Consider the following 17,624-nt stretch of genomic DNA (forward strand, 5'->3'; position numbering starts at 1 on the left):
AGGCCTAAAAAAAGAATTGTTCTATCTAGACTGTGCAATACTGGTTGACTGAGCATATAACAAGAGTTGATGTAAGCAGTGTAAGTATGTATAACTCAAGGGAACAGAACCCAAGATAACGTCTGCTCCTGAAGGGATCCATTAGCTTCTACTACTGAGTTACTTACTGTTTTATTTTAGCAGGCTGGCAAGTTTCCATGCTGCAAAATTTGGATGTTTGTAATGGGTTTAAGGAGCCATCTGGTGGCCATTCCCCCTCTGTACAGCTCACATCTAGAAAACAGAGCCGCCTCTATATGCGGTTTGCCAATCATAGCTTCCATCAATTTGGATTGGGTCTAGATTTAAGCAAACCTTATAGAATGAAAAATGATGTCACTCCCTTTTTAGATGCTTCTTAGGTGCCTTGAAGAGTTTGGGTAGAGGCAGAGGAGTAATTGAGTTAGTCTGCCGTAACTAAATAAAACGGAAGTGCTGTGGCAACTTAAAAGCTCTCACTCATGAAAGCTCATGCTGGAATAAATCTTGTTAGTCTTTAAGTTGATTTTGGAATTCTGGTGGAGGAAGGCATGGCTGTTGCCTCCCAGGGAAAAAAACTATTGTGCAAGGAATAGGATTGCCAACTAGGGTCGCCAACATCCAGGTACTAGCTGGAGGTCTCCCGCTATTACAACTGATCTCCAGCCAATAGCGATCAGTTCACCTGGAGAAAATGGCCACTTTGGACTCTACGGCATTGAAGGCTCTCCCCTCCCCAAACCCTGCCCTCCTCAGGCTCCCAAAAACCTCCTGCAGGTGGTGAAGAGGGACCTGGCAACCCTATTGCAAACCTCCAGGTGGGATAGGGTTGCCAACCTCCAGGTGGTGGCAGGAGATCCCCTGCTATTACAACTGATCTCCAGCCGATACAGATCAGTTCACCTGGAGAAAATGGCCTCTTTGGCAATTAGACTCTATACTAAGATCCCTCCTTTCTCCAAACCCCACATTCCCCAGACTCTACCCCCAAATCTCCAGGTATTTCCTAGCCCAGAGCTGGCAACTCTAGATTAAAGAATTTAGGAACTACATCCTATCTATCTATCTGCAGTGCTAGCAATAAGTAATTGTTTTATACTGGTGAAACAGCTGATACTAATGCCACTGGTAGCATTTTCTTTCTTTACAAATTCCATGCAGCCCACCAATAAAGACATGATGTTGCGGATAAACAGAAAAGGCTCACCTGGCATATAGTGGCAACGTTCTTATTTTAGACTGATGTTTCCAAACACAGTAGGGTTGCCAACTCCAGGTTGGGAAACTCTTGGAGATTTGGGGGTGCAGCCTGGGGAGGGCAGTGTTTGAGGAGGGGAGGGACCTTGGCAAGGTATAATGCCATCGAGTCAACCCTCCAAAGCAGCCATTTTCTCCAGGGGGACAGATCTCTGTAGTCTGGAGATCAGTTGCAAATCCAGGAGCTCTCCAGGCCCAACCTGGAGGTTGGCAACCCTAGGCTTTGTTGGCCTATCAGTAGTATCAGTTTGTACCAAGCTAAAAAGTTTAACAGTAGAACTGTAGAACAAAGTTGGACTAAATTTGAAAATGGTGCCAGCCATGTAAGCAAAACTCACCAGGTGCAGTAATTCTAGAGTGGAAGCCATGTTGTGGCAAAACCAAACAGGAATTTTATGTCATCTTAAAGTCAGGAGCTACAAGAGTCCTGTTTGTTTCTGCCATTTGTACCCTGTGTTCCTAGCACCTTGATATGATTAGGTCTCTTTCTCTTTTTCTGTGTATACAGCGCCAGCATGCCAGAGGACTGTGACGTGAATGCGGGGGGCATGCTACAGGTCTAGTGGCTGAAGCAAGGCACATGGAACAGCACATGGGTAAGTACATCTTGCACACTCATTGTCATTTTTAAATCAAGCCCAAATTCTTTGCACAACTCATCATTTCAACTTAGTGTAGAGAGCTGCTTGTGTAGGCAATTAAAAAGGGCATTAGTCCAGGCTAGAAATCTTTTAATTTTTCCTTTGCTCTAAAATATAGAGCAGAGACATTACCTCTCTTATTTAGAAGGTAATAGTAGACCTATCACTCTTTCAGTTGCAAATATTTATGCCCTTGTGATTGATTTTCGCAGCCATTCGGATGTAGACAGTCCTTCAGGTGGCTTGGTTGTGACTGGGCTCACTGTGACTGGGCTCACTCCGGGGCAGCAGCCGCTGCATGCTTGGCAGTGGCTGGTGCGGCCGTGTCAAAATCTTTCATATAGCTAGTTAATTTGAATGGAGTGCTCTGTTGGTATCTAACGTTTCTGTCTTTGGGTGGGAAATTTCAGTTCTATGGGTCTCCTTATACTATCGTCAATGCACTGGTCGTAGACCCACTGATGCCCAGAGCACCTTTCATAGCCACTAAAAATCCATAATCTGTTTAATTTAGCTTCTTTTAGAATGTCAGTGAATTTTACAAAGCTATTCCTTGTCAGTTGTTGATACTGTAACCAAATTGCAGAAGCTCTAGTCTTTTTAAAAATCATGTTTACATATACCTAAGGCACATTGTTGCCCTGACCTGGATGGCCCAGGCTAGCCTGATCTTGTCAGATCTCAGAAGCTAAGCAAGGTCAGCCCTGTTTAGTATTTGGATGGGAGACCACCAAGGAATACCAGGGTTGCTGTGCAGAGGAAGGCACTGGCAAACCACCTCATTCTCTTGCCATGAAAACCCCCAAAAGGGGTCGCCATAAGTTGGCTGCGACTTGACGGCACTTTACATGCACAAGGCACATTGTTGCATTGCCTGTTCTGGTAATACTTTAATTTGTAGATTAGGTATCCTACAGCCTCCAACTGTATCAATATATTTCTGTTTTTGTCACTTCTCTGTTTGGGATTTCATTTTGTATATTTTTTTGATAATTATGTGTAAAAATGCAATTTTCTTTGGGAGTTGTATACCTAAATATCTTATCAGTTTTTAAATTAGGCATACCTTATTCTTATTAACTGTCTTTTATTTTAATTTTGAAGATGCATACTTACAGCGCATTCCTGAAATTCGGCAGGGGGGAATGGCAGGGAAGAGGTGCCGCCGCACCCCCTCCTAAAGCCGTTCCCCACATGCCGAAAAACAAAACAAAGCCTTTGAATAGCTTTTTTTGGGTAAAACGGGGCCTTCTTGCCCCATAAAGAAAAGAGAGGCTGCGCCTGCTTAAAAGCAGGTGCAGCCTCGCTCTTCTCCGTGCCAGCGTTCACAGGGCAAAAGGAGACAGAAAGCTGCCTAACGGCAGCTCCTCCCCCTGCCCGCCTCGGGAACACCTTCCGGGACGCCGGAACACCTTCCGGGATGCCGGCGTGGCCTTCTACGCTGGTGGGATGCCGGCAGACGGCCCCTCTGACATTCTGTGTTGGTGCTGCCATGGCAGTGCCCAGTGACTGGCGTCCAGGCCTCCATGCCAGCGTTGGGCCCACTAACGCCGATGTAAGTAGCCTGGGCACTGGAGGGGGGAGTCTAATGCCAGCGCAGTGCCTTCCTAGCCTCCTAAGGGCTTTTGCCCTCGAGGCTCAGGAATGCACTGTAATTATCTCCACTTTTTCTTTCCTTTAAATCTGCTATTTGTCTACATTTTATTAATTTTAGTTCTAAACCTTTAATTGTCATTAAAGGTTGGTTAAAGTGAAGGCACTATCATCCATTATAGACAGTTTATATTGTTTACTCCTTTAATTATGTTTGTATCAAACAGGCTTTATAAGGAACTTCATTATGGGCATACTTGATTTCTTATTAAAGTTGTAATGGTTTAAAATGTTGCCATTTAAAGATGCCCTAGCTTTGGGCTCTTGATAAATACAATGAAGCTATGATCTCCTAAATTATTATAAATCATCCATGCTCTACTAGTTATTTCCTAAAATTAAAAATCTTTAAAACTTCATAAATGACCATTCAACATTGTTAAAAGCCTTTTCAGCATCCATGAATGTTATCACTGAGTTTAAACAATTATTTCCTTTGTGTTATTTACACTGATAATATGCCTTGAATGTTGTTTCTATTGCCTCAGCTCAAAATCTGGACTAATCTTTCTCAATATATTTTAAAGATTTTTGATCAAGTCATATCACTGATACATGAAATATATTCTAACCAGTGTATTCTAATCAATATGTTATAAGTAGGACATACTTCTCTCAATTTTTAACTGCACTCTGAACAAGAAAGGCATAAATTGGTAGCAGAAGTGATGATGTGATTGAGATGGAAATATCTTTTACTTAAAGTTCAGAATGCTAAGTTTTGTGATGACATATTCCAGTTTCTAAAAATGTTCAAATACTGTAGTTGTGAGAGGAAACATTGAGGAAGACTGGAGAGATATATCTGAATGGCAGTGGTTAGGAGTGCCTATCCATTTAAGCTTTTTTTTTTAGCTGCAGCTCTTGGAGACATTTGGCATGACCAGAGTGACATAAGCATTGACAAGATCTAGGCTAGACTATTGTAATGTGCTCTGTGTGGTGTCGTTTTGAAAAATTCTTGGAAACTTCAATTACATTTTTGATTTCTTAGTTTCATATGCCTGACATAATTCTCTTAAGCTCTGGTTTTCTATAAATTAATTTTTTAATGTGTATTTTCTGTAAAAAGATTTTGGGTATTTCTTTAATTAGTTTCCATTTGATTAAGCATGGTAAGTTATTTTTACATTAACTGAAATTATCTTTATATTTTATTCATTTTGTTCTTTAAACAACAAATACCAATGGGTGTGAAACTTAATTGTGTGTCGAAAGTACCGCCAAGTTGCAGCGGATTTATGGCGACCCCAGCAAGGGGTTATCAAGGCAAGTGAGAAGCAAAGGTGGTTTGCCATTGCCTTCCTCTGAAGAGTCTCTCTTGGTGGTCTCCCTTCTATGTACCGATGCTGCTTAGCTTCTGAGATCTGATGAGATTGGGCTATACCATGCTGCCTTTTCTTCCTGAAACTGTATTACAAAACCAATAAAACGCCCTGAAGGACATGGAATGAAGTGATCCACCCTATGTATTGGGTTAATAAAATGCCACAGCTTTATTAAGCTTACAACAAGGATCTGGAAGGGGGAAATCAAACTAGTTAATATCCTATTCTCTCATAAAAATGCAGGGAATGAAGTTCTTGGGGCTGAGTTGGAAGCAGGCCTTCTCTCCTCTGCCACAACTGCTCTTTGAGAAACTCCATACTGGCTTCTCAGCAGTAACAGATACTATTCAGGCGCCTCCTAGACAAACCTTCCTTTTGAGGGAGTCCTGCCCATATTCCCTTTTCCCTAGTCTCTAACAAAGGTCAGAGAACTGTAACTACCCGAATGGGGTTCTTGACCCAGTTCCCAGGCCCAGGTAGCTCTGAGTTGTTGATCTGAGAATGCTCCCATTGCCATCCAGTTGATGGATCTCCAGATTTCTCTAATCTATTTTGTATGACTTTACCCACACTTTTCTCGGCAACTATGAACAATCAAGAGACTATGGCCTGTCAGGGACATTCTCTCCACCAACACACAATGTAAAATGTGGTCAATTTAATCAGTTAATTTACTTACTTCTTATTTACTTCATTTAACCAGAATTGCTCCCCAGTGAGGATCTAGAGTGGTTTATAACATTCTCCCCTTCTCAAGTTTATCCTCACAACAACCCAGTTAAGTAGGCTAGGCTAAGAGTATGTGGTCCACCCAGCAATCTTCCATGGCAGAGTGGGGATTCAAACCTGGGAGATCTTAGCCTGACATTCTAACCTCTACACCATACTGGCTGTGTATTTGGATTAAAAGGGAGAAAACACAGGGAAGGGAAGCTGGAAGCTTTGGTGAGGTAGTGGTAGCGGTTGAACTGAAAGAGAGAAAGAAAAGCACCTCCAAGGGTTAAGAAAGCCGAGTGGGTGGCACATGTGCCAGGCAGGAGACCTTGGAGAGCAGCTGGTGCCCAGGTCTTCGTAGAGGGCAAGAGGAAGCAGGGTCTGCAGGTCAGAGAGGGCTATTCCACTGCAGGGCCCAACATGGCTCTCTTTTCTGAGTAAAGGTCCCCTTCTCCTCTATCTCCTTTCCACCGTCACCCTTTTCTAGAAGTTTGTTACATTTCTTTTCCTTCATTTGCCAATTAAGTTCTCATCTCTTAGAGTTCAGAATGTTCATTTTCTTTGAGATATTCATTTCCAATATTTTCTAAGGCATATCTTTAATTTTATTATTTCCTGTACTCATCTTTTAAAAAAATATTTTATTTGTCTGTTTATCTTTTCCATGTTCATTCATCTTAAAGTCTTTATAAACTTTTGAATTAAAATCCCTCATTAATTTCACAAATCGTTGTTCTTAAAATTTATGCCCATACTTCCTTAACTTCTGTCACACTTCTGTCTTTCTTTTTCTCTAAAGAGCTCAGAGCAGGAAACATGTTTCTTGCCCTCTTCGCAAGAACCCTGCAAAGTAGGTTAGGCAGAGAGAAAATGACTGCCCAAAGTCACCCCATGAGTTTCATGGCTGAATGGGTTGTTTAACTTGGGGCTTCTAGTCCTAATCCAAAGCTATAACCACTCTGCCCCACAGAGTCTTGCTGCCCTTTGTCTTGCTGCCTTTTGTTCGAAATGGCTTGCAAGTTTAAACTCATTAAAATGCAATAGTTTACTAAAATCTGAGTTTAAAAAGACAAATCCACAGACAAAATTCCTATTGCCCAATAATATGCTTAGTGAAAACTGAACTGTATGCATCCAAAAACCTGGAGAAATAGAGGGGTAGCATGTACAAAACAAAAATTAGTAACAGTAAAATTACCATATTATAGCAACATTCCTAGCTGCACCAGTTGCAAAACAAATAATTATGTATCACTGAAAATCTAATTTTTTGCCTTAGATACTCTTGGGAAGCAGACTCTCGAGAGTTAAGTATAGTTATAAAAGATGATGGTTGTAAACTGGTTATTAATAAAACCATGATAGAGATGTGTAAAAGTAATTTAAAATTATGGTGCTGGAATACGGGTATTTCTCATTTGCAGCAGCCTATACCCTGTAACATGTAAGCTATAGAAATAACAGCTGTGTATCGCCGTCTGCCAAATACGGAGCATAGTTGTGATCTAGACACTAGGTGCTGCTGTTGTCCATGACTGGAAAGGCATAACTACTGGTGCTAACAAAGCGAATTTTCCAAATGGCTCGGAATTCAGGAAGAAGAGTGTAGAAATTGTATTTCTGTAGCAAATTCAGCATTCCGACAATTTCTTTTTTCCCTGGGCAGTTGTGCTATTGAACCATGGATCCAACAGGAGGGAATTATTTTACTGTAAAATCTTTATTTTGTGGCTGCCATGAAGAAAACAAGCAACCGAAAATGGCGAGCTCAGGGCTGGCGAGTTCTGTTTTCATTTACCCAGAAAAACTGCTTGAGGAGCCAGAAGAGTTGGAACCTGGGGTGGTTGTTGCAGAGAATCTGAGGCCGAATGTCAGAAACCGTTCAGTTCACAGCCTTCCTATTGTTAAATTCAATCAAACATTTGGATTTGCAGCGTGGGGCATGCTTGTGAATGGAGGAGCTGCTTGGGCAGACAGTAAGTGACATATTTGAGCATCTGACAGAAAATCTTTTTGTGATGTGTTAGTGAGACCTAGATGTTCCCAGTGTTAATAACCATCTGCCAAGTTTACCAGTAGAGATGATTCTGCTTCTAGGATTTGAATTGCTGTTAGTGGATTGTGTGTTTCCAGATGTTCATATAAACCTTTTTGGCCCACATCGTGGAGATCCATGAATGACAATAAGATTGTTTAGCTTTTGAAAATCAAAAGACAGAATGAAACATTCCATTCCCAGTTTAAGACAAAAAGAAAATGATCTAGAGATACAAAGTACCAGAGGTTTACAAATAATTGTAGACGCTTAAAAAAATAGCCAAAAAGTGTATATGTATAATTCAAAAAATTACAAAATGTAATGGCAAATACAAAGGATTATCACTACAATGACAAAAGTACCAAGTAGCACCACAATATGTACACAATTCAAAATGGTAACAAATAGGACCACAGTCAAAGGTTTACAAGCCAAAGGTAGTTAATGATAATTTCAATAAAAATATCATATACAAGGTCAATACGACAGTTCCACAAAAAAGTTTACAAGCTGGAGAAGAGCACACAACAATGACAAAAGTACCAAGTAGCACCACAATATGTACACGATTCAAAATGGTAACAAATAGGACCACAGTCAAAGGTTTACAAGCCAAAGGTAGTTAATGACAATTTCAATAAAAATATCATATACAACGTCAATATGACAGTTCCACAAAAAAGTTTACAAGCTGGAGAAGAGCACACAACAAGACAAGATACCGGCTAAATTCCTGTTTTGATGTATGAATCCTCATCAGTCAGGAACGACCTTGCACTGGTTAATTTGGAAGCCAGAAAATCAAAAGCAAGTTCATAGTATGTAGTGCGGTATAACTTCAAAAGACAATCATCATGGCTCCTACCCAAAGGTCGATCTGTGTGTGTATTGTATATGAAGAAATCCTGCTGGTCTCTCTAGAGACCTGGAATGTTCAATTATTAGTATCATTGTACTGGATTCTTGTGATTGGAATATTTATATCATCATCTTGGGCCAAGGCACAAATATTAGTTATATGCAACATGAGAGATAGAAATGATTGGAATAGCAACAGTGCAAAAAGTGAACAGAAATTATTTGCCACAGACAAGAATGCTGGAGATGTAAAGCTTGAAGATGACCTGGATTTTGAAGAGTATAATTATTTCAGATGGAACCAGAAGCACATAGTGCAGGTCAGCTTCCATTAACATCCTTTGCACTGTGTGGTGAAACATGGTTGACATGGATGAGAAGGCTATGGGCATGTTAGTAAATCTGCTTTCTAACAAAATCTGAGGACTGTCACTCTGTTGGGATAATCAGACTGAAAGACTGGGAAGAGTGGCAAGATGAGATTCCACAGTTCTGAAGACACAGAGTTTTTAATGATGACACTGGATGAAAAATCTCCATGGAAGCATCCCTTCCTCACTACTGTACTACCTTCACATCTCTGAAAAAAACTATGGTTGATCCCAGCCTCAGATTCAAGCCCCTGCTGGGCCATGGAGCTTCAGTATTCCCACCTGTTGATTTATATAGTTGTTGGTGTTGCTGGTCAAGCATTTCTAATGAAGTCCCAAAGTGAATTAATGAAAGCGGAACACCGGTCTTGTGTAACACCCATGAAGGAAAAGCAAGTTAGGAAAGAGCTTGGATTAACTGTGAGCCTAGATGGGACTGGCCTTTTGCTGTTTTATTTTCTGTTGGGTTTTTTTTATCTGCTCTACATTGGAAGGTTTTCAGTGCAAGGTTTCATTCATTGCTAGGGAATTTGTGACAGAAGCACTTCGGGCTGCCACAGAAGAAGTTGGCCTCTACTGCCTTCCAGTTCTTCCTGCATACAAAAGGGAAGTCATGTCTGCAACAGTGGCTGTCCAGCATTGACCAAGAACTCAAAGAAAGTGAAGGCCATGCGGAAGAAGAAGAAAAGTTAGTTTTTATACCCCACTTTTACTCTACCTTTAAGGAGTCTCAAAGCGGCTTAAAATAGCCTTCCCCCCCTCCCCACAGCAGGCACCTTGTGAGGTGAGTGGGGCTGAGAGAGTTCTGAGAGAACTGTGACTGGCCCAAGGTCACCCAGCAGTAAGCATGTGGAGGAGTGGGGACTCAAACCCAGTTCTCCAGATTAGAGTCCACCTCTCTTAACCACTACACCACACTGGCTCACCAGGTTCAGAGTCACATTGAAGATGTCCTTAAGCAGGCTCTGCAAGTATATGGCACTGGGTCTCGTGGCTGGTGCCTTCCCTTTCTATGTGTGCACCAAGCTCAGGTTCACTGATGTCAAGTGCTAAAAAGTGATGAGTCACCTTGATTCTTTCCCATAGCACAGCAGGATATGCCTTGACTCTCACAGCATGTAAACATCTTATGTGCATCACTCTATATAGAACAAGCTGAATTGTGTGGGATGTGACCAGCTGGAAGGAGAGTGACTGTTGATAGCAGTTGTTGCAGTGGAAATATTGTATATGGCCACCCATGTGCCCATCTGTAACTGAACATAAGATGATCTTCTCCTGCAATGGATGAGCTCTTGAGTGTGGTCATTTTGATCAATGATTAAGAAGTGCAAGGAGGACATTCTTCTCAGTGAGCAAATCCCACATCCTGCTCCAACTTGGAAACCAAAAATGCCCAACGTCCACTGTAGTAATCATTGAAAAATTGTGCTGAGATTGGCATCCTTCAACTCTCTTCTGCCATTTCAGGACAGAGATGGATTTTCATCTATTCCTCACATGCAGATCCAAAGCAGCCCAGGGTTGGGGTGAGCCTGGTCGACAAAGACACGTATCCTACTTAATTTGTTATTATGATGATTTCTTGGTATTGGACGACAATTGAATACATGAATTAGCACTGTCGAGAAACATTGTGGCTGAAGTAATGTGAAATGATTGGCTCATCCTGTTCTTGATACTTGATCTGTCATGGTTCATTCATATGTGCTGGTGCTACAATGAGCAACCAACTCAGTGTGTGCAAAACAAATCTATCAAAGTCTGTCCACTTCTGTCACACAATGCGAGGCACATTAAAAATAATTTGTCAGAACGATTCTCAGATTGTGAAATGTTATTTGTGTTATCTTTTCAGTTGATATTCTCTTTTTTGGCTTGGATGAGAGTCCCTTTTCTTATTGGAAAGGAAAACAAACAAAGCAGCAGGATGATGACACCAAAGAGTTTGTCTAAGAATAGGCTTCCTTATTGTGTAGTATAGTGTCTTCAGATGAAATCAGATAGTGGTAACACTTCAGAAGAGGAATTTATAGGGAAACAATAAAGCAAAGTTCTTTTCTAGGATCATCAGTTAAGGATGCTTATGTTCAAAGAAGCCAATTGTACAGTCCCAAAGCATATCAAGGAAATAATACTACATTTGCTTAAGTCATCTCTGTGTTCTGATTCTGGCATCCCGATGGCTATATGGGACAAACAGACCTCTGACACATGTGACCATCTTGGACTAGAGAGGTTTCATGTTCCATGATCCCTTCAATTATGAATAACTTTATAAGTTATGAAGTCAAATATTAGTTTTCTGTTGGAGCAACCACCAAGGATTTCATTTATTTTACAAGCCACGAAAACCTCCCCAGTCATTTGGTTGAGTTGAGACAATTCTTGGGGGGCAAAACACCGGGCGACAAAGAGAACAGACTTAAAGTAGCACAAAAATATATTGTGTATACTTCAACCACACAGTGTTGCTCTTCATTCAAGTATGAACATTTATGAGATGGGAGAGAATTCCTCCAAAGGCAAGACCTTGAAAGACAGAAGCATATAGTGATCCTGGATAAAATATTAGACTACAGGTGTTAGAGGCATTTTTTACCTTGTTCTTTTTAAAATTTGCTTTGCTATAAGAGATCTGCATTAATTATGACAGTTCAGCATTAAGATTCTGCATCGAGACTGCCGTAGCTGGTTTTGTTCCACACAACTTGGGAAATGGGCCAGCTCCATTATTCTGTTCAGGAGGAATCCCAGAATAGCACTTTTGTGGGCCACATTGCCCAGGATCTGGGACTGGAGGTGAGTGAGCTGGTGCCTCAGATATTTCATCTGGCATACCAAGGTGGTGGTGGAAAGTGCCATCAAGTCACAGCAGATTTATGGCGACCCCATAGGGTTTTTAAGGCAAGAGGTGTTCAGAGGTGGTTTGCCATTGCCTGCCTCTGCATAGGCTGAGAGAGTTCTGAGAGAATTGTGACTGGTCCAAGGTCACCAAGCTTCATGTGGAGGACTAGGGAATCGAACCTGGTTCTTCAGATTAGAGTCCGCCGCTCTTAACCACTACATCATGCTGGCATACCAAGGTGATGGGGACTATTTTGATGTGTGTAGAATAGAATTATGTTTGTTAATTCCCAGATAGACAGGGAGGAGGTTTGTGCCAAGAACCCTGTTTGTGCTATTCATCTAGAGGTGATCATGGATAAACTTCTGAAGATTTTCCATGTGGAAGTAGAGATTGCAGACATAAACGACAATGTTCCCGTATTCCCTGGAAATTAATTAAAAATATAAGTTGCAGAATCCATATTGCCTGGCTTTCACTTACCTTTGGCACGAGCTTCAGATCAAGACATAGGTACCAATGCTGTAATATTTTACCAGCTTAATTCAAATGGCTATTTCATGCTAGATGTGCAGAGGAAAAACAACCAGCTCCCTTCAGTGGATATTGTTTTAAAGAATCTATTAGACAGAGAGGAGTCACCCACTCACCATTTGTTACTCTTGGCCACTGATGGGGGTAAAATCCAGAGCTCACTGGCACAGTTGAACTGCTTATCACTGTGCTGGATGCAAATGAAAATTGTCTTTAAACAATCTTTGTAGGAAGTAGGGCTCCTAGAAAATGCAGCATATGAGACCCTGGTCTTGAAATTAAATGCTACAGACTTGGATGAAAGAATCAAGAAAGCAATTTTGTATTCTGTTGTTCAAGTTCCATCCAGTGGGAAAGATGTGTTTACAGTAGATTCAGTGTTATGAACAAGCACACAAATAGACTAACATATTGCTAATCCGGTCAATTAAACCAAAGGCCTCACTTTGATCACCAGTAATGCTCATGGATCTTAGAGGGTTTAGATCCTTTACATATGCTGATTGACTGGGAGAAATGAACAAATTGTGTGAGCAAATAGTGGGCTGCTTATTCATTGTGAGATAATTCTCAGATTCACAGAGAAATTTGAGGAGCAGAGGAGCACTGTGGGACCTTGGTGTGAGAAGAGCAGGGATTTCATAATAAGAGGAAAACAAGGGAATTGCAGATTAGTTAATACATTTGGAGAGGTGAATGCTTAACAGACAATACAAACACATTCTACCTAGTACTTACAGTTACATCCTTAGCTTTGGTTTTATCAAAATAGTTCAGAGGAGGTTAGCAAAATGATCATAGGACATAGAGGAGATTAGCTGGTCGGTATTTGCTGATGAATCATGTACTTCATCAGAAATATGCTTTTGCATTCTGTAAGAGCTAACTGAAGAAATCTTAGCAGGACTAGGAGTAATCTTTCAGAAGTGCAGGCATTGATATGAGTTTCTGTGAGGAGGGTGCAGTTTTTAGGCACCAAAGATTTACATAATTAAATGTGGGGAGCTGAATGCAACTGGACACCCAACTGGGTGCATGATTACTTCAAAATAAGTTTCAGTAGGTTCCTTAGGGCTTACTCCCAAATAAGTGCACATAGAATTGCAACCTGAATATTCATGTACTTATTCACCCTGTTTAGAAATAATTTTCAATAAAGTTAGAAATGAGAGTTTTAATAAGTAAATAGGAGGAAAAAGCCTGAGCAGGTAAGTTCTCTTCCCAGTATTTATGCAGCACTCATCTTTTCTCATTTGCCAAGAATGGGAATTTCATTTGTGAAAAAATATCCTAAAAGCCCTTAAGTACATGGTCATGGCATTGTGGGCTAGAGACAAACTGCTGTTCCAAATGATACCAGTGTCCATGTTCTCTAAAAATACATGTATCTGCATACGATATTCATTCTAGATATTATGGCACCTTTTAGAGTTTATATGAAAAGTGCTATCATGGTATTCTCTTGAATAGTCAGGATAGCCCCATGCTCAGAAAGAAGAGCAGCATGAAATCAGCCATAGCAAATATAACAAGGAGGATAGGAATAAAGTGAATTCCCTGGAGCTTCTCCCCACATCTCAGTCATTACTGAATTAAACATTTCTCAACTTTTTTTGAACCATGCTAGATTTTCCCCTTTTGCTTTGATATAATGTTTCTTTTCATGATCAATAGGAATGTGTATATATTGAAGAATGAATTGCAGATTTCTACATAAAATAAATATACTTTTTTGGTCTGAGTTTGTTTGGTGAATTCAATGATTTCCCACTGAACAAAAGAAGTTATGAGAACATCCCTCATTCAGAATCTCAAAATTGAAATTTGGAGAGGAAGCATGTCTGGAATGCAAGGCAATTCATGTGATGTCCCTTTCAATGCCAGCTATAGGCGATATTCGAAATATTGTAAATATTGTGCCATAATTCTTGGTAAATATCGTACAAAAGGTTGTTGTTTAAAAAGCTGCTTTATAACTAGGATGTTGCTGAACAACAATTTAAATTCCTAACGGAGTGAAGCTTGAAAAAATGATGTATTAATAACAACATTAATAATAATGGAATAAACATCAAAGGAACAAATATTCTTTCATATGTCATACCAACCTTATAGGTGGAAATGTCAGTGGTGAATATACTTTATTGATCATGATGGGAAAATGGAGACAATGCACATTAAATGCACATTAGAAAATATTCCTGAAGGAAAAAATTATGCTGGCTATTCTGTCTGTAAAAAGTCATAATCTCAAGCAGAATGTGAAACCTTACAGAGTATGTAATTTATCCATTTAGTCGCATGATGTCGCTCTCTGCTCAGATATCTTGTTGAGAATAACGGGCACAAAGGGCTTCTCCTCTGCTTTGTCATTAGAGATCATTTGGTTGTTCTAACTAGAGGAGCAAGAGGAATGTTACCAGGGTGGATTGACTTTTAAAATTTACTTTACAAAGATATAATACAAAAACGGAGGAATGGAAAGGAATATTTTTGAGATGGGTATACCAAGAAGAGGCTTCTTGGTGAGGAGGCAGCTGCTGCAGCTGGTTCTGTTTCATGCTGTTTCATGGGAAATGGGGAGCGGCCTGCTCCATTATTCCGTGCTGGAAGAATCCCAGCACGGCACCTTTGTGGGTCGTATTGCCCAGGATCTGGGATTGGAGGTGGATGAGCTGATGCATCGGATGTTCCGGATGGAATCCCAAGGCCGTGGGAACTATTTTGAGGTAAATCTCCAGAATGGAATCTTGTTTGTTAATTCCCGGATAGACAGGGAGGAGTTATGTGTCAAGAATGCTGACTGTGCCGTTCACCTGGAGGTGATTATGGACAAACCCTTGAGGATCTTCCATGCAGAGGTGGAAATTAAGGATATAAATGACAATCCTCCTATATTTTCAGCAGGAAAACAAACTCTAACCGTTGCAGAATCAATGCTTCCTGGGGCACATTTCCCTCTGCAGGCAGCCACTGATGCAGACATTGGTTCTAACTCCCAGCGGAAATACAAGCTTAATTCCACAGAATTTTTTGCTGTTGAAGAAAAGGTTAATGACCAGCACAGTATATCGTTGGTACTTGTTTTAAACAAACCTCTGGACAGAGAAAAAATAGCTGTGCATCATTTATTACTTACAGCCACTGATGGGGGTCAGCCAGAACTCACAGGCAGGGTCCATCTTGAGATCACCGTGATAGATGCAAATGATAATGCGCCAGTGTTTAATCAGCCTGTTTACAAGGTGAAATTATTTGAAAATGTACCAGATGGGACACTGGTTATTCATCCCAATTCAACAGACTTAGATGAGGGAATTAATCAGGAAATCTCTTACTCCTTCACTAATAATGATCCTTCTAATATATTTACTATTGATTCTGATACTGGTGAGATAAAAGTGAAAGGAAAAGTAGATTTTGAGGAGAATAGTGTTTATAGTATTGAAATCGAGGCAAAAGATAAGGGAAGTCCTCCTTTATCTGGACATTGCACTATCCTTATTGAAATTTTAGATGTAAATGACAATGCCCCTGAGATGTTGTTGAAGTCCATGATGGTGCCACTTCCAGAGGACTCCCCACCTGGGACGGTGGTGGCCTTGATCAGCATCTCGGACAAGGATTCTGGGGCCAATGGGCAAGTGAGCTGTTCTTTGTGGCCCCCTGGACTACCATTCAAACTTGTGTCCACTTTCAGGAATTACCACTCGCTGGTGCTGGCTGAGCCTCTGGATCGAGAACAAGTAGCAGAGTTTGGACTTGTGGTGATAGCCCAAGACCAAGGGGATCCATCACTGTCAGCAAGTAGCAGCTTGGTTCTTCCCATCAGTGATATAAATGACAATGCACCTATTTTCTCCCAGCCATCGTACACAGTCTTTGTAAAGGAGAACAACCCACCTGGTGCTCATATCTTCACAGTGTCTGCCTCAGACCCAGATGTGGCTGAGAATGCCTTGGTCTCCTACTGGCTGGATGAGAAGCTCTGGCCGTTATCAAGCTACATCTCAATACACTCAGAAAGTGGGCGGGTCTATGCTTTGCAGCCTTTGGACTATGAAGAATTGAAGATGCTGGAGTTCTATGTGAGGGCTAAGGATGCTGGACTGCCCTCCTTGTGCAGCAATGTCACAGTGCAGGTCTTTGTGGTGGATGAGAATGACAATGCCCCATCAGTGTTAGGGCCAAAGGGGGGGCCCATCCCACTGATGGTTCCCATAATGGCGGGGCAAATAGTGGGCAAGATCCATGCCCTTGATGCTGACTCAGCCTACAATGCATGGCTGCACTATGAGCTGCATGAATTGTCCAGTGGGCCTTGGCAGGTAGGGCGCTACAGTGGTGAGATCAGCACCACACGTGCCCTGGATAAGGCAGAGGGCAGCAGCACCTATGACCTGCTGGTGCTGGTGAAGGATCATGGCAAACAGCCACAGTCAGCAACAGCCACTTTAAGTGTCTCACTGATGTTCACCTTACAGATGATCCATGTTGATGCCCATCTTCCTGGGATGGGAGGTAATCCTGGAGCACTGGTCGACAATGGCAATGTGTATCTAATCATATCCATATGTGCAGTGTCTAGCTTATTCCTGCTGGCAGTCATAATATATGTGGCACTGCGATGCCAGAGCCAGGCCAAGGAAGCAATGGTGTATGGCCCTGGTACAGCCACGCTGGTGTGTGCCAGTGAAGTGGGCAGCTGGTCGTATTCCAATCGCCACAGCCACATCCTGGCGGGGGTGAGTGGGGAGGCTTGTGCCAAAAATGACCTCATGGTCTTCAGCCCCAACATACCCATTTTTGCAGAGAATGGAGAACTGAGGAATGGAAAGCAACTACTTCCAGATCCATCTGGAGAGGTGAGTTCCAAGGGCTTTCCTTAGACTTATTTCTCTATGGTATTTTAGTTTGTCATGTGGCATGTCCGTCTTCAGAGTACTGGAAATGTTTTGAACACTCACTGTGGGAAAATCGCTCATAATTTCAAATTTAAAAAAAATGTTTCAGCTTGAGATTTTTTGGTTTTGCTTTCCAGTAGTAGTGCCTTTTTCCAGACATGTCAGTTCTAACCATGTGCTGTTCTGCTGGCTCTCCCAGTGTGCCCCTGTCTCGTGCTTCCCACTTGGGATACTTCAAATCCTCATTCCATTTCTGATTCATCCCCATATTTTCTTTCTTTTTTTGTTTTTTAGTTTGTTTTTTTAATTTTTATTAAAAAATACAAAAGTAATATTACATTCAGCATTGCTGCAAGTATAATTGACATATATAAATTCAGTTAGGAGGAAATTAAAAAAAAATAAAACCTGGGTAGTAGCCAGTCCTAGTATACTGCTAATGCCCCAACAAGTCTTCCAG

At 41.2% G+C, this 17,624-nt stretch overlaps 1 protein-coding gene and 1 pseudogene across 1 annotated transcript; both read left to right on the forward strand.

Moving 5' to 3' along the window:
- Nucleotides 1–11,596: 11,596 nt before the first annotated feature.
- Nucleotides 11,597–12,477, forward strand: LOC130488652 (protocadherin alpha-8-like; annotated as a pseudogene).
- Nucleotides 12,478–14,740: 2,263 nt separating this feature from the next.
- Nucleotides 14,741–17,149, forward strand: LOC130488653 (protocadherin alpha-3-like). Its single transcript, XM_056862294.1, has one exon. It carries the CDS (start codon nucleotides 14,759–14,761, stop codon nucleotides 17,147–17,149), a length of 2,391 nt encoding a protein of 796 aa, XP_056718272.1. The 5' UTR covers nucleotides 14,741–14,758.
- The last annotated feature ends 475 nt before the right edge of the window (nucleotides 17,150–17,624 follow it).

Source organism: Euleptes europaea, chromosome 17 (genome assembly GCF_029931775.1).
Source record: "Euleptes europaea isolate rEulEur1 chromosome 17, rEulEur1.hap1, whole genome shotgun sequence".
Lineage (NCBI taxonomy): Eukaryota > Metazoa > Chordata > Lepidosauria > Squamata > Sphaerodactylidae > Euleptes > Euleptes europaea.